Below are 27,438 nucleotides of genomic sequence, written 5' to 3'. Positions count from 1 at the left end.
CTGCCATACCACGCATAATCAGTACGGTATACGAATATTGCGTTTTATGTATTGGAACCCGTAATAATCCAGCCAAACTTAGTAATCTGAGCGGGAAGCGTATCGTACTGGTCAAGTTTCACCGAATTGTGGTTCAGCTAAACTATATATGTGTGTCCCTTTCGAACCGAGGCCAAATATGCAATTCATGTTTTTGCTTTGAACAAAGAACGAAATAAGAATTTTGAGACAAACGAAGAAAGGAATCATCATATTTCAAACTGGGGAATACGCGGGATGAGGAAGAGACAAACTTAGAGTACACTTCGTTGCTCTCTGTCAAGAGAAGAATGCATCCAGTTCTTTCCAATATGAAAGAGATGATTTTGTTTTCACATTTTGCGCCCGTAAAGTAACAGTGATCCAAGGCAATTTTTACAAGAAAATACCACGATGGTACATTAAAAATTGCCATTGCTGAAAGACAACAATTTATCACATGAACTGGATTCCTGCTCCAACACAGGAAGCGCCAACAATGGCTTTCGTTGACTGGGATCAAGCAACCGTGGACTGTTGTAAGTGATATTCAAGGGATTCCACTCTGGTATGATGATTTAAAGGAAACTTTAAGAAAATTTCTCGAGCACTAGTTTTATTAACAAGATGAAACAGACGTCCAATATCTCCCAATCGGGAGTTATTAATGAAAACCGCACTAAAACAAGTCTCTGAAAGTGGGTCAACATATTCCAATCGAAGACCTCAATATCGAAATATACGAATGTTTTCTACTTTCGGAGGATCAACCACAAAGATGAGTTTCCGAATGAATTGGACAGGTATACTCCAACAACGAAACGACTGAACTATGTTGGGAAGAGCTAAGGGATACATTTGCTTCACTCTTAACCTTAGATAAGGATGTGGACTACATCTCGTCCAACTTAGCCGGAATTATAAGCATGCCTAATATTTGCTTATAACCCAAAAACCTGACAGGAGGCGAGGGTGGTTTTTGTACACAAACCTGGTAAGGCAAGTTACCTAATATCCAAGTCTTATCGACCGAGAAGTCCAACATCGTTCTTAATCAGAACCATGGAACGCATAATGGATACCACGATTAAGAGCAAGACCAGAAATGATATGCTTAAATATAAACAAGAACATACGTTAAAGGACGTTCAGTGGAAACCGCATTACATGAGGTTGAACGCCGCATCGAGAACACCTTCGACAAAGAGTATTCTTTGACATCTATGGCGCTTTCAATAATGTTAGCACAGATAAACTCATCCAATCCTTTGACAATTTTGACCGGGCCCTCAGGGACTGGATAACGGGCTATTTGACGTTAACATAAGGGTGATTCTATATAGGATACTTAACTGGGGAAACCACATTCAGAAAGAAAGAGCAAATAAGTGTCATGTCAGTCAAAGTTTTCATAAAGCATTCATATAACGGTATCTCCCAATATTCGGTGTTTTGATTATTTTAGTGATATTTTTTACCGGAATTGTTTCAAATTTTGTATTTGAATATATTAATGTGTACTACAACCAATGACAAAAAAATACTTATGCAGATCACGTTTTCGCATATATAATGGTGGAGTGTATTATAAGTTCGATCCGACCGAACTTAATAGCTTTTTGCTTGTTATACTCTCCATCATTTTATGGAGGGTATATTAACTTTGTCATTCTATTTGCAACTTCTGGAACTACTCATGTTAAACCCTAGAAAGTATATGTATTTCAGATCAGCGTTAACATTGTAAGTCGACTTAGGGATGTCCGTCTGTATGTTGTAATCTCGCTGTCTTTCGAACAAATTGAGATAGAAGCCTAAAATTTTGCACACATGTAGGTAGGTTAAGTTCATTCATACAACGGTGTCTCCCGATATTCGATATGTTGATTGGTTTAGCGACATTATTTACCGGAATTGTTTCAAATTTCGTATTTGAAGTTTTTAATGGGTACTGCAAACGATGACAGAAAATTGTCTATGCAAATCCTCGTCTACGTATAGCCCACATATGGAAGCTACCATTATATGTGGGCTATACGAAGGAGTAACCTGTTTATGTTATAGTAGTTATTTATTCGCTATTTGGATTATTAGCGATATATTTCACCGGAGTTGTTTCAAATTTCGTATTTGAAGTTCGGAATCGATACTACATGGTAGAAATTTACTTATGTAAATTTTTCTAGTATTAAGAATTTTTTTAAGTCCCAATATCCAACCTGATGGGTTGTAATTTAGCATTTGTAGATGTGGCGGCTACTTTAAGTGTTTTAGAGGATTCTATATGTTTTTTGATATGTAGCATATAAAATACTTTTACGCAAACTTATTTTGTATTTTTACAACACACGTGTATAAATTCGATACTTTGGTTACGCCAAGGCATTCCAATAACCACATTAATTAGCCGCTCAGTCGAGTTCAATGGGGAAATCTTCTCTGCCTCTCTTTTCGCTAGTTCGGATTATGGAGGAGAGCTTACGCTCTGTTCTGGACTTGCTCCTAAAAAGCATATTCGCTCAGTTCGGATGCAGGGAGTTACTTTCCAATGCTGCGAGCGTCGGCGCTGGTCACGATGTTGTTCCGCTATTGTGCTCATCTGCAACTACACTGTTCTGACGCTTTCTTTGTGATTACACGCAAAATATAAAGTCTCTTTTCTTCGAAACTCACTATTTCCACATAAATCATTTGAAAATACTTTTACACAAAATTACATATCCTTGTTTTAATGTTCTATTCCTTTTTCGGATTTATTTGTCCTGGTATCACGCCAACAACAGGTCAATTTAATTTATGCGATCCCAAGCGATAACCCTTTTCAAGATGAAATTCCTGAACAATTAACTATTTGATATAACTCCACAGCTCTTCTTGATCTTCCGTGTTTCGCAGACCTTTTCTAATTTTCCACTGAATAATTTAGCCTATTGTTCTCAATATGTATCCATTTTTATACCCTCTGCCTTATGGCTACGGAGGGTATATATCATTTGATACGGTCAAAACGTGCCTAGTCGAAATAACGATTTTAGACCCTAGATCTCATTGGACCAAATCCGTTTTAGAACATTTTGAGTCGATCTATCGATATCCGTCCGTCTGTCTGATTTGGTCCAAAGTTAGGAGATCGTAATATTTTTGTGAAACTCAGAACGAGTTCGGAGATCGGTAATATCGGTCCACTCCTTCGGGTGCCTTCACCACAAAAGTTCGAAATTTTCAAAAAATATATTTTTTGCACATAAAGAGATAGGATAATCCGATCTTGCTCCAAGCTTGCAAATCCTAATATTTCCGTCGTTACTAGGTCAGGTTCACTCCATCAAGTACCTATCCCACAAATGGTCACACTTTTTAATAATTACAACTCTCATAAAATGTAATGTAAGAGTCCGATTGTCTTCAAATTTCACGCATCCCAATAATTTTTTTAACCCAAAGTCTGGTGCAAAGATGTAATACATCGGTCCACTCCTTCTGGTACCTACCCAACAGAAGGTCGAAATTTTCAAAAATAAAACCAAAAAATATATGTTCTGCACAGAAAGAGAAGCAATAATCCGATTTTGCTCCAACTTTGAAAATCCAAATATTTACGTCAGTTCTAGGTCAAGTGCAAAAATGGATAATATCGGCCCATTCCATCAAGTGCCTCAGCCACAATAGTTAAAAATTTTGAATAATTATAAGTCATATAAAATATGATGTAAGAATTCGATTGTCTTAAAATTTCACACATTCCAATATTTTTATAAATTCAAGATCTGTTGTGAAGATGGGATATATCGGTCCTTTCCTTCTGGTACCTTCCCCACAAAGGGTCAAAATATTGAATATCCATGGAGCTCATAGAACACGAAATTCCATTCCGATTCTATTCAGACTTGGCACATCTAAACATTTCCATCAACACAAGATCTGTTATAAAGATGGTAGAGATCGGACCATTTTTTCTTGTACCTCCCCTCATAGGGTTCACGATTTTGAGAAACCAAACGCTCAAATGAGCAATCAACTCTCTTCAAATTTCACACACACAAACATTTTTGCTAACACAAGATCTTTTGTGAAGATGATATATGTCTGTGAAACCTTTCTTGTATCTAACCCACAAATTGTCACAATTTTTAATACTTTTATCTGTCATAACTTGTGAACCAGAAACTTGAGACGAATAGAAACCAAAGCTGGCACGTCGCAATATTTATATCGTATTTATTTAGGTCCGATAAGAAATACACAATATTGCCCATTTCTTCAGAACCCACTCAATAGAGGGCCAAAAGTTTGAATAATCATATATTTAATTAGCAGAACCGACTGATACTTTTTAACTTGTCTGTTATAAACTTCATGCAGCTGCGTCCGTCATAAGGCCATAACCACATATTCGAAGTAGCGTTGAAGTTTGTGTTTTTAGTATATAGAAAACGTCCTAGCACAGAACGGTCCACAAAGTTCCAAGTTTTTCTGTAGTCCAAACCCGTCGCTAAAGTTTTATCTTTTCTGATTGAAAACGAGTTTATCCACGAAATTGCTTTAAATTTGGTATTTGGAGTTCGTAATGGATACTACTATAACTGTGCCTCCTTATATTCGGAATTTAGATGATAATAGCCACATCGTTCCATTGTTTCAAAATTGGAAATTGGTAGTGCCATTCTTCTTTCTCTGAGACCAAATTATAACATATAACAGTACCTTCCGTCATTATACCCTACAACACTATATGTTGGGGGTATTATAAGTTTGATTGGGCCAAAAATTATGTAACACCTCGAAATATTGATTTCCCACATAGGAAAGTACATATAGATCTTCCTATCTCGCCGAGCTGAGTCGATCTATCTATGTACGTCCGTCCGTCTGTCCATGTTAATTTGTAATCACTCTACAGGTCGCAATTATGGCCCGATCTTCACGAAATTTAGAATGCAGGTGGGGCTAGGGTCAGAATAGAACCCTATTTCTTTTGGAGATGATCGCATAATATTTAGGGGTCGAAGTGGACCAAAAACTGAAAAATTTCCTGATTTTGCAGTTGCTCTACAGTTCGCAATTATGGACCAATCGAAGCGGAAATTAGCATTGGGCTAGAGCTTAAGTCTGGGCAGAAGCCTTCCATTTTTATGGTCATCGGACAACATTTAGTGGGTAAAATAGACTATAACATTTGTGTTAAATAAAAGTCAAAATTTCCCGACGAAATCACAATTAGACGAACAGGTCAATTCTGACCGTTACGTAGATGCCGATAGTAAATATATCGGATATATATAGCGAAATATAAACAATGTGTATAAACAAAGGAAGGGGATTTTAGCTAAAATGCTTATATCTTAAGAATGGCTGGACCGATTTTGACAAATTTTGTCAATTCAAAATGCCCTCTTGACATAAAAGAATAAAATCTAAAAAAATCGCATAAAAAGATGTCAATAATGATGTTAATATAGATTTTGTAGTATTTTGTGACTTTTTTATTTTTTTATCGCATGCTATTTTTTTTCAATTTGACTTAAAATATTGAAGAATACATTTTCTAATATTCCACTTTACAAAACAGGTTGGGCATATCATATACATATTGCAATTATCGTCCGATCCTTACGAAAATTTTCTAGGGGTAGGGTTAGGCTCAGAGGGGCTAGGCCTATTGTTTTCACAGATGTACGCAATATATTCAGGGGTTGAAATGGAACAACAACACAAATATAAACCAAAGGACACGAAATCTCGCATGAAGTTAGAGTTTATGACAACTGGTAGAATGGATGGAAAAGCGAAATCTTCCAAAATGGATTTGGACATAAAGGGCTTCTAACATATTGTAGTGTTGTAGGGTATCACATGGTCGGACCCGCACGACTATAGCCTTTGCTTACTTGTTTTGTATTGTAATCTGATTTTAGCCACACATTTTTGTTGAGAAAATTGCTTCATTTTTTGGTATAAGTATTGTTTGATTGTTTTAATAAAATGGTACCTGCAGTTACCTTCTCTATGTTATTACATTAAAAGTGCCCATATGGATTTAGTTTTCCTCTTTTTCGGACGTAAATTCCTTATTTGGTTATTTAGACTAAAGGGCTGCAAGTGTGACATATTTCTCTATTTATGCCATGGCGAGAAAACGCTCGTCATGTTCTGCCCTGTTTGATCAAACGCATAACAGTATGTGACATCCAACCAAATGCTCGATGTCTAGTCATGTCGGTCGGACTCAAACCCATCGTCATAACATGTAATGGCCAATAAAAGAGGATGTTGAATAGTGTGTCATACAAAAATGTTCTACCACAAAAATTGCAACAACAATGAAACAATTGCCAACGAAAAAGACACACACGTAGTGAAGGCAAAGCGCAATCGCTATCTGTTTTTCCTATATGTGATTCGCTACCTGTTTTTCCGATATGTGAAAAAATACATTTTTTGTAATAAAGTTTTTCTTTCAATCCAATATGTCAATCCTTATTAAAAACAAGTAAAAAAGCAGTAAGTTCGGCCGGGCCGAACTTTGAATACCCTCCTCCATTTGGAACGAATTACAAATTTTTCAAAAAAATAAAATCCATTAAAAATTCTTTTAAAATCTTTAAAATATCTAATATAGGAAGGTGCCGATATATGGGGGATATACGATATTGTGGACCTATAAACACAAATCTATGTCTGCGTGTAAAGTACTAACAAGGTACTCCTTATGTGGATTTTCAGATAATTCCATTGGAAAAAGTGGCTAAAATCATCAAAATACCGAATATAGAGGAGTACCGTTATATGGGGGATGTACGATATCGTGGACCTATATAGCTAATTCTCTGCCGAGGTATAAAGTACCCACAAGGAACTCCTTGTGTGGATTTTCAGACAATTCCGATGCAAAATGTGAGTAAAATCATAAAAATACCGAATATCGGGGGTACCGTTATATGGGGGATGTACGATATCGTGGACCTGTATAGACAATTCTCTATCAGGGGGTAAAATACTCGCAAGGAACTCCTTGTGTTGATTTTAAGACAATTCCATTGAACAATGTGACTAACATCATCAAAATACCGAATATCGGGGGGTACAGTTATATGGGGGATATACGATATCGTGAACATATATAAACAGTTCTTTTTGAGGGGGTAAAATGCTCACAAGGGACTCCTTTTGTGGAATTTCAGACAATTCCATTGAAAAATGTTTCTAAAATCATCAAAATGCCGAATACCGGGGGGTACCGTTATATGGAGGCTACACGATATTGTGGACCTATAAAGATAATTCTCTGCCGAGGTATAAAGTACCCACAAGGAACTACTTGTGTGGTTTTCCAGACAATTCTATTGAAAAATGTGGCTAACATCATCAAAATACCGAATATCGGAGGTACCGTTATATGGGGGCTATACGATATCGTGGACCGATATTGCCCATCTTCGAACTTGACTGCCTGCAGACAAAAGAGAGATCTATGCAAAATTTTAGCTTCCTATCTTAATTCGTTTAGACTGTAGCGTGATTACAACAGACGGACAGATGGACGGACAGGGCTAAATCGTCTTAGAATTTTACGCTGATCAGGAATATATATACGGAATGACGAACTTAATATACCCTCCATACTTTTTTTAGTGGAGGGTATAAATATCTGATAAAAGATATTAAGAAATCTTTGCCCTCAACTACGTCATAAAGAAAATTTTTTAATTATTGATTTCGTACTCACTTTTATATGTATGCCGTGTTTGTTACTTCAAAATTACAGCACACACAAAACACATCCTCACCGTCGAAAGACACACACACACTCTCTCAATTTAAGCACACGTACACAAATGATACACAATTTGACGATGCTATGGTTCGATGTCATCGTCGACATCCTGCATTTATGGAGAACACCATGCAAATATTCGAGTTAGCCATGCCACGATCGAACCTTAGACAATGGCACACATGAATCAAAATGGGGGATGTTGTTGGTTGTCATTGCCTATCAAATACATAGCGCATGCTTGAGTAGACAAAGTCAGTGTCGGAAAAAGCATAATTCATACAATTCGTCTTGTGCAGGCCTTTAATTTAGACTTTCTCGCCACTGGTGGGAGAAACTGCTTCGTTCATATAAACAGTAGTGGATTGTTGCTCTTGAAAATTCATATTTATCCAGCTCGAACGGCCAAATATTAAGATGAGAACAAAAGCAGAACCTGCCGGCTTGGCAGAATTTCTAATCGTATTTATTTAAACAAGCAAAAAAACATTATGTTCGGCGGGGCAGAACTTTTAATACCCTCCACCTTAGGGTAAAGAAAACCTTTTTACATAAAGGTATCTGAATTCAAGCGTGTTTCATTTTAAACTTCATATACCAATAAGACCTTTTGCATAATGTAGTTAAACTTATCAAAAAACCGTAAAGTGAGTGAGGCGGTTATGTGGGGCCATACCAAAACGGAAACCTCTATAGACAATTTTATACTTCAAGGATTGTCATCTTATAAATCTTCTTAAATACCAAATTTGAAACAATTATGTGGGTAATATAATAATACAATGTTTCGCAACACGAGCTACAACCCATTACGAACTAAAAATACCAATTTCTGTTAAAATCCGTTAAAAAATGTGCAAAAATCATCAAAACACCGAATATCGGGAGGTACCGTTGTATGGGGGCTATGGCAAAACGTGGACCGATATATCTCATTTTCAATACCAACCATTTTAGGCACAATACAAATTTTCTGCTAAATTTTGATGCTCTACGTCAAATTTGTGCTGTATCGTGGTTTCAATAGATAGACAGGCAGACGGACATCGTTGAATCGACTTGGAATTTTATGCTGATTACGAATATATATGTATACTTTATGAGGTCAACGATGAATTTTCAGAAATGCTACTTTCTAAGGTGGAGGGAATAAAAATATTTGTCTTTGGTACTACAAAGATTAATCTAACTTAGCATAATCACACTAAACAATATCACAAAAGGAGAATAAGACATTCACAGATTATTTAAATAATAATAATTAAATTAAATAACACTTAGTGTCGACATGTACTAGGATGCTAAGCCAAGTCTAAATAAAGGTGTTGGTCAATTTTTACGACAGACTTACCTGCGGGTTCACTTCGAAAAACTTTATATCATCTAAAGCATTGCTTAATACGGCTTTATCTGAAATAAAATATAATTACAGGTAAGTACTACCCCGTCCATACTATAATCAATCCAAAATATATTGAAAAAAAAAAAACAAGTAAAAAAGCAGTAAGTTCGGCCGGGCCGAACTTTGAATACCCTCCACAATTTGGAACGAATTAGAAAATTTTCAAAACAAAATAAAATCCAATAAAAATTCTTTTAAAATCTTTAAAATATTTAATATAGGAAGGTGCCGATATATGGGGGGATATACGATATTGTGGACCTATAAAGACAAATCTATGTCTGCGTGTAAAGTACTCACAAGGAACTCCGTGTGTGGATTTTCAGACAATACGATTGGAAAATGTGGCTAACAACATCAAAATACCGTATATCGCGGGGAATCGTTATATGGGAGCTATACGTTATCGTTAGCCGTTATATAGAGAATTCTCTGTCGGTGGGTAAAGTACCCACAAGGAACTCCTTGTGTGGATTTTCAGACAATTCCGATGAAAAATGTGGGTCAAATCATAAAATACCGAATATCGGGAGGTACCGTTATATGGGGCTACACGATATTGTGGGCCTATAAAGATAATTCTCTGCCGAGGTATAAAGTACCCACAAGGAACTCCTTGTGTGGATTTTTAGACAATTCCGTTGAAAAATGTGGGTAAAATCATCAAAATACCGAATACCGTGAAGCTACCGTTATATGGGGGCTATACGATGTCGTGGACCTATAGGGACAATTCTCTGCCGAGGTATAAAGTACCCACAAGGAACTCCTTGTGTGGATTTTCAGACAATTCCGTTCAAAAATGTGGGTAAAATCATCAAAATACCGAATATCGGGGGGTACCTTTATATGGGGGCTATACGGTATTGTGGACCTATATAGATAATTCTCAGCCGAGGTATAAAGTACCCACAAGGAACTCCTTGTGTGGATTTTCAGACAATTCCGTTCAAAAATGTGGGTAAAATCAGCAAAATACCGAATATCTGGGGGTACCGTTATGTGGGGGCTATACGATATTGTGGACCTATATAGATAATTCTCTGCCGAGGTATAAAGTACCCACAAGGAACTCTTTGTGTGGATTTTCAGACAATTCCGTTGAAAAATGTGGGTAAAATCATCAAAATACCGAATATCGGGGGATACCGTTATATGGGGGCTATACGATATTGTGGACCTATATAGATAATTCTCTGCCGAGGCATAAAGTACCCACAAGGAACTGCTTGTGCGGATTTTCAGACAATTCCGTTGACAAATGTGGGTAAAATCATCAAAATACCGAATATCGGGGGGTACCTTTATATGGGGGCTATACGGTATTGTGGACCTATATAGATAATTCTCTGCCGAGGTATAAAGTACCCACAAGGAACTCCTTGTGTGGATTTTCAGACAATTCCGTTCAAAAATGTGGGTAAAATCAGCAAAATACCGAATATCTGGGGGTACCGTTATATGGGGGCTATACGATATTGTGGACCTATATAGATAATTCTCTGCCGAGGTATAAAGTACCCACAAGGAACTCCTTGTGTGGATTTTCAGACAATTCCGTTGAAAAATGTGGGTAAAATCATCAAAATACCGAATATCGGGGGGTACCGTTATATGGGGGCTATACGATATTGTGGACCTATATAGATAATTCTCTGCCGAGGTATAAAGTACCCACAAGGAACTCCTTGTGTGGATTTTCAGACAATTCCGTTGAAAAATGTGGGTAAAATCATCCAAATACCGAATATCGGGGGGTACCGTTACATGGGGGCTATACGATATTGTGGTCCTATAGTACCCACAAGGAACTCCTTGTGTGGATTTTCAGACAATTCCGTTGAAAAATGTGGGTAAAATCATCAAAATACCGAATATCGGGGGGTACCGTTACATGGGGGCTATACGATATTGTGGTCCTATATAGATAATTCTCTGCCGAGGTATAAAGTACCCACAAGGAACTCCTTGTGTGGATTTTCAGACAATTCCGTTCAAAAATGTGGGTAAAATCATCAAAATACCGAATATCGGGGGGTACCGTTATATGGGGGCTATACGATATTGTGGACCTATATAGATAATTCTCTCCCGATGTATAAAGTACCCGCAAGGAACCCTTTGTGTGGGTTTTCAGACAATTCCGTTGAAAAATGTGGGTAAAATCATCAAAATACCGAATATCGGGGGGTACCGTTATATGGGGGCTATACGATATTGTGGGCCTATATAAATAATTCTCTGCCGAGGTATAAAGTACCCTCAAGGAACTCCTTGTGTGGATTTTCAGACAATTCCGTTGAAAAATGTGGGTAAAATCATCAAAATACCGAATATCGGGGGGTACCGTTATATGTTGGCTATACGATATTGTGGACCTATATAGATAATTCTCTGCCGAGGTATAAAGTACCCACAAGGAACTCCTTGTGTGGATTTTCAGACAATTCCGTTGACAAATGTGGGTAAAATCATCGAACTACCGAATATCGGGGGGTACCGTTATATGGGGGCTATACAATATTGTGGACCTATATAAATAATTCTCTGCCGAGGTATAAAGTACCCACAAGGAACTCTTTGTGTGGATTTTCAGACAATTCCGTTCAAAAATGTGAGTAAAATCATCAAAATACCGAACATCGGGGGGTACCGTTATATGGGGGCTATACGATATTGTGGACCTATATAAATAATTCTACCGAATTTTGGGGGGTACCGTTACATGGGGGCTATACGATAGCGTGGACCTATATAGATAATTCTCTGCCGAGGTATAAAGTACCCACAAGGAACTCTTTGTGTGGATTTTCAGACAATTCCGTTCAAAAATGTGGGTAAAATCATCGAACTACCGAATATCGGGGGGTACCGTTATATGGGGGCTATACAATATTGTGGACCTATATAAATAATTCTCTGCCGAGGTATAAAGTACACACAAGGAACTCTTTATGTGGATTTTCAGACAATTCAGTTCAAAAATGTGGGTAAAATCATCAAAATACCGAATATCGGGGGGTACCTTTATATGGGGGCTATACGGTATTGTGGACCTATATAGATAACTCTCAGCCGAGGTATAAAGTACCCACAAGGAACTCCTTGTGTGGATTTTCAGACAATTCCGTTCAAAAATGTGGGTAAAATCAGCAAAATACCGAATATCTGGGGGTACCGTTATATGGGGGCTATACGATATTGTGGACCTATATAGATAATTCTCTGCCGAGGTATAAAGTACCCACAAGGAACTCCTTGTGTGGATTTTCAGACAATTCCGTTCAAAAATGTGGGTAAAATCAGCAAAATACCGAATATCGGGGGGTACCGTTATATGGGGGCTATACGATATTGTGGACCTATATAGATAATTCTCTGCCGAGGCATAAAGTACCCACAAGGAACTCCTTGTGTGGATTTTCAGACAATTCCGTTGACAAATGTGGGTAAAATCATCAAAATACCGAATATCGGGGGGTACCTTTATATGGGGGCTATACGGTATTGTGGACCTATATAGATAATTCTCAGCCGAGGTATAAAGTACCCACAAGGAACTCCTTGTGTGGATTTTCAGACAATTCCGTTCAAAAATGTGGGTAAAATCAGCAAAATACCGAATATCTGGGGGTACCGTTATATGAGGGCTATACAATATCGTGGATCTATATAGATAATTCTCTGCCGAGGTATAAAGTACCCACAAGGAACTCCTTGTGTGGATTTTCAGACAATTCCGATGAAAAATGTGGGTCAAATCATCAAAATACCGAATATCGGGAGGTACCGTTATATGGGGGCTACACGATATTGTGGGCCTATAAAGATAATTCTCTGCCGAGGTATAAAGTACCCACAAGGAACTCCTTGTGTGGATTTTTAGACAATTCCGTTGAAAAATGTGGGTAAAATCATCAAAATACCGAATACCGTGAAGCTACCGTTATATGGGGGCTATACGATGTCGTGGACCTATAGGGACAATTCTCTGCCGAGGTATAAAGTACCCACAAGGAACTCCTTGTGTGGATTTTCAGACAATTCCGTTGAAAAATGTGGGTAAAATCATCAAAATACCGAATATCGGGGGGTACCTTTATATGGGGGCTATACGGTATTGTGGACCTATATAGATAATTCTCAGCCGAGGTATAAAGTACCCACAAGGAACTCCTTGTGTGGATTTTCAGACAATTCCGTTCAAAAATGTGGGTAAAATCAGCAAAATACCGAATATCTGGGGGTACCGTTATGTGGGGGCTATACGATATTGTGGACCTATATAGATAATTCTCTGCCGAGGTATAAAGTACCCACAAGGAACTCTTTGTGTGGATTTTCAGACAATTCCGTTGAAAAATGTGGGTAAAATCATCAAAATACCGAATATCGGGGGATACCGTTATATGGGGGCTATACGATATTGTGGACCTATATAGATAATTCTCTGCCGAGGCATAAAGTACCCACAAGGAACGCCTTGTGTGGATTTTCAGACAATTCCGTTGACAAATGTGGGTAAAATCATCAAAATACCGAATATCGGGGGGTACCTTTATATGGGGGCTATACGGTATTGTGGACCTATATAGATAATTCTCTGCCGAGGTATAAAGTACCCACAAGGAACTCCTTGTGTGGATTTTCAGACAATTCCGTTCAAAAATGTGGGTAAAATCAGCAAAATACCGAATATCTGGGGGTACCGTTATATGGGGGCTATACGATATTGTGGACCTATATAGATAATTCTCTGCCGAGGTATAAAGTACCCACAAGGAACTCCTTGTGTGGATTTTCAGACAATTCCGTTGAAAAATGTGGGTAAAATCATCAAAATACCGAATATCGGGGGGTACCGTTATATGGGGGCTATACGATATTGTGGACCTATATAGATAATTCTCTGCCGAGGTATAAAGTACCCACAAGGAACTCCTTGTGTGGATTTTCAGACAATTCCGTTGAAAAATGTGGGTAAAATCATCCAAATACCGAATATCGGGGGGTACCGTTACATGGGGGCTATACGATATTGTGGTCCTATATAGATAATTCTCTGCCGAGGTATAAAGTACCCACAAGGAACTCCTTGTGTGGATTTTCAGACAATTCCGTTGAAAAATGTGGGTAAAATCATCAAAATACCGAATACCGTGAAGCTACCGTTATATGGGGGCTATACGATATTGTGGTCCTATATAGATAATTCTCTGCCGAGGTATAAAGTACCCACAAGGAACTCCTTGTGTGGATTTTCAGACAATTCCGTTCAAAAATGTGGGTAAAATCATCAAAATACCGAATATCGGGGGGTACCGTTATATGGGGGCTATACGATATTGTGGACCTATATAGATAATTCTCTCCCGATGTATAAAGTACCCGCAAGGAACTCTTTGTGTGGGTTTTCAGACAATTCCGTTGAAAAATGTGGGTAAAATCATCAAAATACCGAATATCGGGGGGTACCGTTATATGGGGGCTATACGATATTGTGGGCCTATATAAATAATTCTCTGCCGAGGTATAAAGTACCCTCAAGGAACTCCTTGTGTGGATTTTCAGACAATTCCGTTGAAAAATGTGGGTAAAATCATCAAAATACCGAATATCGGGGGGTACCGTTATATGTTGGCTATACGATATTGTGGACCTATATAGATAATTCTCTGCCGAGGTATAAAGTACCCACAAGGAACTCCTTGTGTGGATTTTCAGACAATTCCGTTGACAAATGTGGGTAAAATCATCGAACTACCGAATATCGGGGGGTACCGTTATATGGGGGCTATACAATATTGTGGACCTATATAAATAATTCTCTGCCGAGGTATAAAGTACCCACAAGGAACTCTTTGTGTGGATTTTCAGACAATTCCGTTCAAAAATGTGAGTAAAATCATCAAAATACCGAACATCGGGGGGTACCGTTATATGGGGGCTATACGATATTGTGGACCTATATAAATAATTCTACCGAATTTTGGGGGGTACCGTTACATGGGGGCTATACGATAGCGTGGACCTATATAGATAATTCTCTGCCGAGGTATAAAGTACCCACAAGGAACTCTTTGTGTGGATTTTCAGACAATTCCGTTCAAAAATGTGGGTAAAATCATCGAACTACCGAATATCGGGGGGTACCGTTATATGGGGGCTATACAATATTGTGGACCTATATAAATAATTCTCTGCCGAGGTATAAAGTACACACAAGGAACTCTTTATGTGGATTTTCAGACAATTCAGTTCAAAAATGTGGGTAAAATCATCAAAATACCGAATATCGGGGGGTACCTTTATATGGGGGCTATACGGTATTGTGGACCTATATAGATAACTCTCAGCCGAGGTATAAAGTACCCACAAGGAACTCCTTGTGTGGATTTTCAGACAATTCCGTTCAAAAATGTGGGTAAAATCAGCAAAATACCGAATATCGGGGGGTACCGTTACATGGGGGCTATACGATATTGTGGTCCTATATAGATAATTCTCTGCCGAGGTATAAAGTACCCACAAGGAACTCCTTGTGTGAATTTTCAGACAATTCCGTTGAAAAATGTGGGTAAAATCATCAAAATACCGAATATCGGGGGGTACCGTTACATGGGGGCTATACGATATTGTGGTCCTATATAGATAATTCTCTGCCGAGGTATAAAGTACCCACAAGTAACTCCTTGTGTGGATTTTCAGACAATTCCGTTGAAAAATGTGGGTAAAATCATCAAAATACCGAATATCGGGGGGTACCGTTATATGGGGGCTATACGATATTGTGGACCTATATATATAATTCTCTGCCGAGGCATAAAGTACCCACAAGGAACTCCTTGTGTGGATTTTCAGACAATTCCGTTGAAAAATGTGGGTAAAATCATCAAAATACCGAATATCGGGGGGTACCGTTACATGGGGGCTATACGATATTGTGGTCCTATATAGATAATTCTCTGCCGAGGTATAAAGTACCACCAAGGAACTCCTTGTGTGGATTTTCAGACAATTCCGTTCAAAAATGTGGGTAAAATCATCAAAATACCGAATATCGGGGGGTACCGTTACATGGGGGCTATACGATATTGTGGACCTATATAGATAATTCTCTGCCGAGGTATAAAGTACCCACAAGGAACGCCTTGTGTGGATTTTCAGACAATTCCGTTCAAAAATGTGGGTAAAATCATCAAAATACCGAATATCGGGGGGTACCCTTATATGGGGGCTATACGATATTGTGGACCTATATAGATAATTCTCAGCCGAGGCATAAAGTACCCACAAGGAACTCCTTGTGTGGATTTTCAGACAATTCCGTTGACAAATGTGGGTAAAATCATCAAAATACCGAATATCGGGGGGTACCTTTATATGGGGGCTATACGGTATTGTGGACCTATATAGATAATTCTCAGCCGAGGTATAAAGTACCCACAAGGAACTCCTTGTGTGGATTTTCAGACAATTCCGTTCAAAAATGTGGGTAAAATCAGCAAAATACCGAATATCTGGGGGTACCGTTATATGGGGGCTATACGATATTGTGGACCTATATAGATAATTCTCTGCCGAGGTATAAAGTACCCACAAGTAACTCCTTGTGTGGATTTTCAGACAATTCCGTTGAAAAATGTGGGTAAAATCATCAAAATACCGAATATCGGGGGGTACCGTTACATGGGGGCTATACGATATTGTGGTTCTATATAGATAATTCTCTGCCGAGGTATAAAGTACCCACAAGGAACTCCTTATGTGGATTTTCAGACAATTCCGTTCAAAAATGTGGGTAAAATCATCAAAATACCGAATATCGGGGGGTACCGTTACATGGGGGCTATACGATATTGTGGTCCTATATAGATAATTCTCTGCCGAGGTATAAAGTACCCACAAGTAACTCCTTGTGTGGATTTTCAGACAATTCCGTTGAAAAATGTGGGTAAAATCATCAAAATACCGAATATCGGGGGGTACCGTTATATGGGGGCTATACGATATTGTGGACCTATATAGATAATTCTCTGCCGAGGCATAAAGTACCCACAAGGAACTCCTTGTGTGGATTTTCAGACAATTCCGTTCAAAATGTGGGTAAAATCATCAAAATACCGAATATCGGGGGGTACCGTTACATGGGGGCTATACGATATTGTGGTCCTATATAGATAATTCTCAGCCGAGGTATAAAGTACACACAAGGAACTCCTTGTGTGGATTTTCAGACAATTCCGATGAAAAATGTGGGTAAAATCATCAAAATACCGAATATCGGGGGGTACCGTTATATGGGGGCTATACGATATTATGAACCTATACAAATAATTCTCTGCCGAGGTATAAAGTACCCACAAGGAACTCCTTGTGTGGATTTTCAGACAATTCCGTTCAAAAATGTGGGTAAAATCATCAAAATACCGAATATCGGGGGGTACCGTTATATGTTGGCTATACGATATTGTGGACCTATATAGATAATTCTCTGCCGAGGTATAAAGTACCCACAAGGAACTCCTTGTGTGGATTTTCAGACAATTCCGTTGACAAATGTGGGTAAAATCATCGAACTACCGAATATCGGGGGGTACCGTTATATGGGGGCTATACAATATTGTGGACCTATATAAATAATTCTCTGCCGAGGTATAAAGTACCCACAAGGAATTCTTTGTGTGGATTTTCAGACAATTTCGTTCAAAAATGTGGGTAAAATCATCAAAATACCGAACATAGGGGGGTACCGGTATATGGGGGCTATACGATATTGTGGACCTATATAAATAATTCTACCGAATTTTGGGGGGTACCGTTACATGGGGGCTATACGATAGCGTGGACCTATATAGATAATTCTCTGCCGAGGTATAAAGTACCCACAAGGAACTCCTTGTGTGGATTTTCAGACAATTCCGTTGAAAAATGTGGGTAAGATCATCAAAATACCGAATATTGGGGGTACCGTTATATGGGGGCTATACGACATTGTGGACCTATATAGATAATTCTCTGCCGAGGTATAAAGTACCCACAAGGAACTCCTTGTGTGGATTTTCAGACAATTCAGTTCAAAAATGTGGGTAAAATCATCAAAATACCGAATATCGGGGGTACCTTTATATGGGGGCTATACGGTATTGTGGACCTATATAGATAATTCTCAGCCGAGGTATAAAGTACCCACAAGGAACTCCTTGTGTGGATTTTCAGACAATTCAGTTCAAAAATGTGGGTAAAATCATCAAAATACCGAATATCGGGGGTACCTTTATATGGGGGCTATACGGTATTGTGGACCTATATAGATAATTCTCAGCCGAGGTATAAAGTACCCACAAGGAACTCCTTGTGTGGATTTTCAGACAATTCCGTTCAAAAATGTGGGTAAAATCAGCAAAATACCGAATATCTGGGGGTACCGTTATATGGGGGCTATACGATATTATGAACCTATACAAATAATTCTCTGCCGAGGTATAAAGTACCCACAAGGAACTCCTTGTGTGGATTTTCAGACAATTCCGTTCAAAAATGTGGGTAAAATCATCAAAATACCGAATATCGGGGGGTACCGTTACATGGGGGCTATACGATATTGTGGTCCTATATAGATAATTCTCTGCCGAGGTATAAAGTACCCACAAGGAACTCCTTGTGTGGATTTTCAGACAATTCCGATGAAAAATGTGGGTAAAATCATCAAAATACCGAATATCGGGGGGTACCGTTATATGGGGGCTATACGATATTATGAACCTATATAAATAATTCTCTGCCGAGGTATAAAGTACCCACAAGGAACTCCTTGTGTGGATTTTCAGACAATTCCGTTCAAAAATGTGGGTAAAATCATCAAAATACCGAATATCGGGGGGTACCGTTATATGTTGGCTATACGATATTGTGGACCTATATAGATAATTCTCTGCCGAGGTATAAAGTACCCACAAGGAACTCCTTGTGTAGATTTTCAGACAATTCCGTTGACAAATGTGGGTAAAATCATCGAACTACCGAATATCGGGGGGTACCGTTATATGGGGGCTATACAATATTGTGGACCTATATAAATAATTCTCTGCCGAGGTATAAAGTACCCACAAGGAATTCTTTGTGTGGATTTCCAGACAATTCCGTTCAAAAATGTGGGTAAAATCATCAAAATACCGAACATCGGGGGGTACCGTTATATGGGGGCTATACGATATTGTGGACCTATATAAATAATTCTACCGAATTTTGGGGGGTACCGTTACATGGGGGCTATACGATAGCGTGGACCTATAGATAATTCTCTGCCGAGGTATAAAGTACCCACAAGGAACTCCTTGTGTGGATTTTCAGACAATTCCGTTGAAAAATGTGGGTAAGATCATCAAATTACCGAATATTGGGGGTACCGTTATATGGGGGCTATACGACATTGTGGACTTATATAGATAATTCTCTGCCGAGGTATAAAGTACCCACAAGGAACTCCTTGTGTGGATTTTCAGACAATTCAGTTCAAAAATGTGGGTAAAATCATCAAAATACCGAATATCGGGGGGTACCTTTATATGGGGGCTATACGGTATTGTGGACCTATATAGATAATTCTCAGCCGAGGTATAAAGTACCCACAAGGAACTCCTTGTGTGGATTTTCAGACAATTCCGTTCAAAAATGTGGGTAAAATCAGCAAAATACCGAATGTCTGGGGGTACCGTTATATGGGGGCTATACGATATTGTGGACCTATATAGATAATTCTCTGCCGAGGTATAAAGTACCCACAAGGAACTCTTGGTGTGGATTTTCAGACAATTCCGTTCAAAAATGTGGGTAAAATCAGCAAAATACCGAATATCTGGGGGTACCGTTATATGGGGGCTATACGATATTGTGGACCTATATAGATAATTCTCTGCCGAGGTATAAAGTACCCACAAGGAACTCCTTGTGTGGATTTTCAGACAATTCCGTTGAAAAATGTGGGTAAAATCATCAAAATACCGAATATCGGGGGGTACCGTGATATGGGGGCTATACGATATTGTGGACCTATATAGATAATTCTCTCCCGATGTATAAAGTACCCACAAGGAACTGTTTGTGTGGATTTTCAGACAATTCCGTTGAAAAATGTGGGTAAAATCATCAAAATACCGAATATCGGGGGGTACCGTTATATGGGGGCTATACGATATTGTGGACCTATATAGATAATTCTCTGCCGAGGCATAAAGTACCCACAAGGAACTTCTTGTGTGGATTTTCAGACAATTCCGTTGAAAAATGTGGGTAAAATCATCAAAATACCGAATATCGGGGGGTACCGTTACATGGGGGCTATACGATATTGTGGTCCTATATAGATAATTCTCTTCCGAGGTATAAAGTACCCACAAGGAACTCCTTGTGTGGATTTTCAGACAATTCCGTTCAAAAATGTGGGTAAAATCATCAAAATACCGAATATCGGGGGGTACCGTTATATAGGGGCTATACGATATTGTGGACCTATATAAATAATTCTCTGCCGATGTATAAAGTACCCACAAGGAACTCTTTGTGTGGATTTTCAGACAATTCCGTTGAAAAATGTGGGTAAAATCATCAAAATACCGAATATCGGGGGGTACCGTTATATGGGGGCTATACGATATTGTGGACCTATATAAATAATTCTCTGCCGAGGTATAAAGTACCCACAAGGAACTCCTTGTGTGGATTTTCAGACAATTCCGTTCAAAAATGTGGGTAAAATCATCAAAATACCGAATATCGGGGGGTACCGTTATATGTTGGCTATACGATATTGTGTACCTATATAGATAATTCTCTGCCGAGGTATAAAGTACCCACAAGGAACTCCTTGTGTGGATTTTCAGACAATTCCGTTGACAAATGTGGGTAAAATCATCGAACTACCGAATATCGGGGGGTACCGTTATATGGGGGCTATACAATATCGTGGACCGATATAGCCCATCTTCGAACTTGGCCTGCCTGCAGACAAAAGAGACATCTGTGCAAAATTTTAGCTTCCTATCTTAATTCGTTTAGACTGTAGCGTGATTACAACAGACGGACGGACAGGGCTAAATCGTCTTAGAATTTTACGCTGATCAAGAATATATATACTTTGTTGGGTCTAAAATGATTATTTCGATGAGTTACAAACGGAATGACGAACTTAATATACCCTCCATACCTTTTTTGGTGGAGGGTATAAAAACAAATATAGAGTGACATAATGTGCGAGAAGATAAAAACGATTTTAACTAGCGAAGACAACGCTTAGTCTTGCAACACTTTCTGTTGTATAAGAGTGTATAATAGACATGCGGAAAATAAAAACGACTTTTGTAGATACGAAATAAAAACGATTTTTGTAGATGCAAAATCTTTTTAAATTTGTAGTTATTGTTTGTACCCAATAAGGAGCGTAATTATAAGTATAAAGAAATGAAATAACTATTTAAAGGTCTTTCAATGAAATTCTTTTCCCAGGGAAAAAGCACCCACTAGGAACTCCTTGTGTGATTATCAGACAATTCCGTTGAAAAATGTGGGTAAAATCATCAACATACTGAATATGGGGGGTACCGTTATATGGGGTGAATGAAAAAATAAACCAACCGAATGGTTTGGCTGTTGATTCAATTCTCGATCCGGCTTGAAGGATCAATGTAATAGTTAGAAAAGAAACACTACCGAATGGTTTGGCTGTTGATTCAATTCTGATTTTTACTTAACCTAATCGCCCCCACACAATTATTCATATATATTCTAATCTTGAATGGAGAACATTGCAGGGCTGCTTGTCATTTCATTCAAGTGGTCTTGTACATCTACTGAGCGCATCGACATCTGTGCGTGTGGGTCATAACCTTTATTATCTCACACATTATCGTATGCGTCAGCGTACAAGATCACCGAATTGGTATTTTATGGCGGCTGGGAAATATCTAATACTAGCTGGCCCGGTCCGCGTTGCTGGCCCGCAGTTTTTGTCTATTACGCATATTTGTCAAAGCATAATTATTTACAGATATGACTGATATAAGTGTTCACGTACTGGTCGATTAAAAGTGTTTTAAATACCTGTACCCATATTTAAGCCTTGGGCTTTAATGTTTAAACTGTGGATGTGCTATACAAATCCATTAAAAAGTATATATCAATCTTATCTCGTAGCAAAATTTTTCAGTCAAATGAGGAGTAATTTGGAATTTATTGTATTTTGTACACCTCATAATTGAGGGCTGAATGATTTAAGAATAGCCAAAGTTATTACTTTTTTAAACCCATTAGCACCTCAGATTGTGCATTATAGTCCTCATAAGTAACTCTAACCATGTCGGTCTGTTTGTCCGCCAAAAGGTGGACTTGAGGGAGTACTATTATTCTAAAAAATTCTACAATTTGTATATATGTTGAGATTTTTGTATAAGATTTCCACCCCAAATATACATTTTTAGCCAAATCCTTTGAAATATGGTAAAATGAGGAGGTACCTTTATATGGGCACTACTCGACCTACATTGAAAACTTTCTTCTACCCCTTTTAATCTTATATGACAAATATAGGCCAAATCAAAAATATAGCTATTTTACACCCATTACCGTAGGATGGGAATTAATTTTATTTGCCATTAAAATTGTAAGTTGGAGACCCCATAGAGTCTATATTTTTAATTATAGTATAATAAAATGACGATTCAACAAATATTCGCTTCCGTGCTACTTTCTTATATTAGTAATTTGTTCATGTTTTCACAATTTATCTATATATATACAAATCAATTGTTGTTCGTTGGTAATGGAATCAGTTGAGAACGGCTGGACCAATTTGCATATTTTTTTGAACAAACGTTCGTCGTACCCTGAGTTAGGTTTTTAAAGAAACAAATATTGATCACGCCTACTTTTACGCCCACTATTTCGATTTATCTTAAATCCTTATATTTGTCAAATAATGAAGATACCGGTTTGAAAATTATTACACGACATACTGTTGACTTTCCCTCCAATCCTAAGTATTTATTTGGGGGCTGAGGAACTGACCACGTCTACTTTTTAATCTATATATAAACCAATTGTTGTTCGTTGGTAATTCAATCACTTGAGACCGTCTAGAACTACTTGTATATTTTTTTAAATGTTCGTCCTACCCCAATTTAGGTTTTTATGCAAAGGAAAAGGGACCACGCCCAATTTTGGGCTCATTTTTCGATTTATCTAAAATCCTAATATTTGCCAAAATCATGAATATATCTGTTTCACAGTTAGTATACGATGTAATCTTGACTTTCTCCCTCCAACCCTCGTTATCTGTTTGGGGTTAGAGGAACTGTCAATACCTACTTCGTTAAATTTATATGTAAAACATTTGAAAAAGTATAGTAACACATCAGTTGAGAACGGTTGGGCCGATTTGACTCAATTTTTTTTTTTGGTTATTTGTAATTACAGTGGAAACAAAATGAAAGAAAATTTTGAATTTTTATTAGATTTGGAAATAATCCGTCCAATGAGAAATATATGTTTTATTATTTAGGTTTTTAACTCTCAAACTAAAAGCTCTTACTGAAAAATGGTATCAGGTTTTTTTAAAGACGTATTTATTTCTATTTAATCGAGTCATCATTTATACTAAAAATTGTACCACATATGTGAGCCAGATTTGTGAATTATTATGCGTTAAAAACTATACATTAAAGACTAGAATTACGGACCGGCAACGCGGACTGGGCCAGCTAGTTTTATATAAATGTACATCCCAAATCTACGTTCCCAAATTTACGTTTACAAATGCAATAGAATACAAAATTTTATTTTCTGACCACACATTTGATGTGAAAGTGGATACTCCAGTGTGGGGACTTTTCTTAAATAAATTCCTATGGGGCAATTATCTGTATGATGGTTCCCTACCCCAAGGTAGCATATATACAATTTGGGCCCTACTCCAAAAATTTCAAATTTTATGCGAAGAGGTTCTCTACCCCTTAGAATCAAAGATGCCAAATAAGGGCCAAAAAAATGACAAAGTGGCCAAGACCCCAAAAATAGCATAAATCTTACGATGCTTATATAAATATGAAATGGGGTTGTACCCTTATCCGTGAGTTATGATCGATATCATGACGTAAAGTATTTTTTACATTCTCCCGGGCGGCTTATGTTTTATGGACTGTTTTAGTTTAGGAAACCGCTTCCAGGAACCAACTCAACTGCTTTGCCCAGTCTCTCTTGTCGATACCACCACCTTTATCTGCGGGCTTCATTTTAAATGCTGCCAAATTAGTAGACCATCGCTGCAGACCGTCATCACCCACGTGGCAAATGATTGCATTGGCTTTATGGTAAGCTCCGGTTTGTCATCTTCTGTTCTAACGGCCATTAATGATTTGCTATTGATTTCTCTAAGGCAATACCGTTCTGAATTACCTTCCAAGCCTGGAATCTGAGTTGGTTCAACAGCATTATGTCCTTCTCTTACATTTGCCAGTTGTTTGGACAGGTCGTCTCTCTCAGTTTCGACGACTTGTCTTTCCTCTTGTTCCGTGTCATATTTATTTGTGTTGGTTTGTTGCATAAGAAACATCTGCTTAAATTGTTCGTTCACCGATTTAATTTGCTCCTGCTGCTGCTGCAGCACCATCTCCTGGAACGCCCGAAACTGTTGCTGCATTGTTGCTATATTGTTGTATTCGTGTGTATTCCCTGGCCGAGGATTTTCACGCTCCCCTTCTTGGAGCTTTTGATTTTGGAACTCCTTTTCCATGTTTTGATTTTTAGTTTTTGCTTTTTATATTTCTTGTTTGTTGCGTCTTCTTGGTTTTTTCCTTTTCTTAATTTTTTTCTTTTTTATTTGGGACTTTTCATATCCTCTTTTCAAAATTGTATGTTTTTTATTTGGGACTTTGTTATCCTCCTTTATCTATTTTTATACCCTCCACCATACTAGGGAGGATATATTAACTTTGTCATTCCGTTTGTAACTCCTCGAAATACTCATGTCAGACCCAACAAAGTATATATATTCTTGATCAGCGTAAAATTCTAAGTCGATTTAGCGATGTCCGTCTGTCGGTCTGTCCGTCCGTCTGTTGTAATCACGCTATCTTTCGAATGAATTGAGATAGATGGCTAAAATTTTGCACACACGTTTATTTTTCCAGTAGGCAGTTCGTAAATGGGACATCTAGGTCCACATTTTCATATAGCCCCCATATAACGGTACCTCTCGATATTCGGTATTTTGATGATTTTAGCGTCATCATTCACCGGAATTGTTTCAAGTTTGATATATGAAGTTCGAAATGGACTACACTCTAAGACAGAAAATTGTCTGTGCAAGTCCACGTCTTCGTATAGCCCCCATATAACGGTACCTCCTGATATTCGGTATTTTGATGATTTTAGCGAGATTATTTGCCGGAATTGTTTAAAATTTGGCCCCGTCCGTCCGTCTGTCCCACCGTCTGTCTGTCCGTCTGTTGTAATCACGCTACAGTCTAAACGAATTAAGATAGGAAGCTAAAATTTTGCATAGATCTCTCTTTTGTCTGCAGGCAGGTCAAGTTCGAAGATGGTCTATATCGGCCCACGATATCGTGTAGCCCCCATATAACGGTACCCCCGATATTCGGTATTTTGATGATTTTAGCCACATTTTTCAATGGAATTGTCTGAAAATCCACACAAGTAGTTCCTTTTGGGTACTTCAAACCTCGGTAGAGAATTATCTGTAAAGGTCCACAATATCGTATAGCCCCCATATAACGGTAGCTTCACGGTATTCGGTATTTTGATGATTTTAGCCACATTTTTTAATGGAATTGTCTGAAATTCCACAAAAGGAGTCCCTTGTGGACATTTTACCCCCTCAAAAAGAATTGTATATATAGGTCCACGATATCGTATGTCCCCCATATAACTGTACCCCCCGATATTCGGTATTTTGATGATGTTAGCCACATTTTTCAATGGAATTGTCTTAAAATCCACACAAGTAGTTCCTTGTGAGTACTTTACCCCCTGAAAGAGAATTGTCTATACAAGTCCACGATATCGTATATCACCCATATAACTGTACCCCCGATATTCGGTATTTTGATGATTTTACCCACATTTTTCATCGGAATTATCTGAAAATCCACACAAGGAGTTCCTTGTGAGTACTTTATACCTCGGCAGAGAATTATCTATATAGGTCCACCATATCGTATAGCGCCCATATAACGGTACCCCCGATATTTGGTATTTTGATGATTTTATCCACATTTTTCAATGGAATTGTCTGAAATTCCACAAAACAAGTCCCTTGTGGGCATTTAACCCCCTCAAAAAGAATTGTCTATATAGGTCCACGATATCGTATATCCCCCATATAACTGTACCCCCCGATATTCGGTATTTTGATTATGTTAGCCACACTTATCAATGGAATTGTCTTAAAATCCACACAAGTAGTTCCTTGTGAGTACTTCACCCCCTAAGAGAGAATTGTCTATACAGGTCCACGATATCGTATATCCCCCCTATAACGGTACCACCCCCCCCCCCCCCCCCCCCGATATTCGGCATTTTTATGATTTTACCCACATTTTTCATCGGAATTGTCTGAAAATCCACACAAGGAGTTCCTTGTGGGTACTTTATACCTCGGCAGAGAATTATCTATATAAGTCCACGTTATCGTATAGCCCTCATATAACGGTACCCCCGATATTCGGTATTTTGATGTTTTTACCCATATTTTGCAACGGAATGGTCACAAGGGGTTCTTGAACACAAGGGGTTCTTTGTGAGCACTTTACCCCCGACAGAGAATTATCTATATAGGTTAGCGATAACGTATAGCTCCCACATAACGATTCCCCGCGATATTCGGTATTTTGATGATTTTAGCCACATTTACCAATCGTATTGTCTGAAAATCCACACACGGAGTTCTTTGTGCGCACTTTACCCCTAAAACGGGATTGTCTATATGGGTCCACAATATCGTATATCCCCCATATAACGGTACTCCCCTATATTCGGTATTTTGATTATTTTAACCACTTTTTCCAATGGAATTATCTGAAATCCACATAAGGAGTTTCTTGTGAGTACTTTACACGCAGACATAGATTTGTCTTTATAGGTCCACAATATCGTATATCCCCCCATATCGGCACCTTCCTATATTAGATATTTTAAAGATTTTAAAAGAATTTTTAATGGATTTTATTTATTT

At 38.2% G+C, this 27,438-nt stretch overlaps 1 protein-coding gene across 2 annotated transcripts in view; it reads right to left on the bottom strand.

Moving 5' to 3' along the window:
* LOC101891093 (uncharacterized) overlaps positions 1-27,438 on the bottom strand; it is a 622,803-nt gene that overhangs the window by 550,677 nt on the left and 44,688 nt on the right. For both annotated transcript variants that reach the window (XR_009344233.1, XM_059131841.1), the window contains exon 3: positions 9,144-9,202. Coding sequence is in view for 1 of the 2 variants with exons in the window: in XM_059131841.1 (XP_058987824.1) it covers positions 9,144-9,202 (59 nt within the window). In the remaining variant the exon portion in view is untranslated. The remainder of the gene's footprint in view (positions 1-9,143; positions 9,203-27,438) is intronic.

Source organism: Musca domestica, unplaced genomic scaffold (assembly GCF_030504385.1).
Source record: "Musca domestica strain aabys unplaced genomic scaffold, Musca_domestica.polishedcontigs.V.1.1 9, whole genome shotgun sequence".
NCBI classification, from domain to species: Eukaryota; Metazoa; Arthropoda; class Insecta; order Diptera; family Muscidae; genus Musca; species Musca domestica.
Note: the sequence above shows the minus strand (reverse complement) of the source record. Positions and strands in the feature narration are given on the sequence as shown.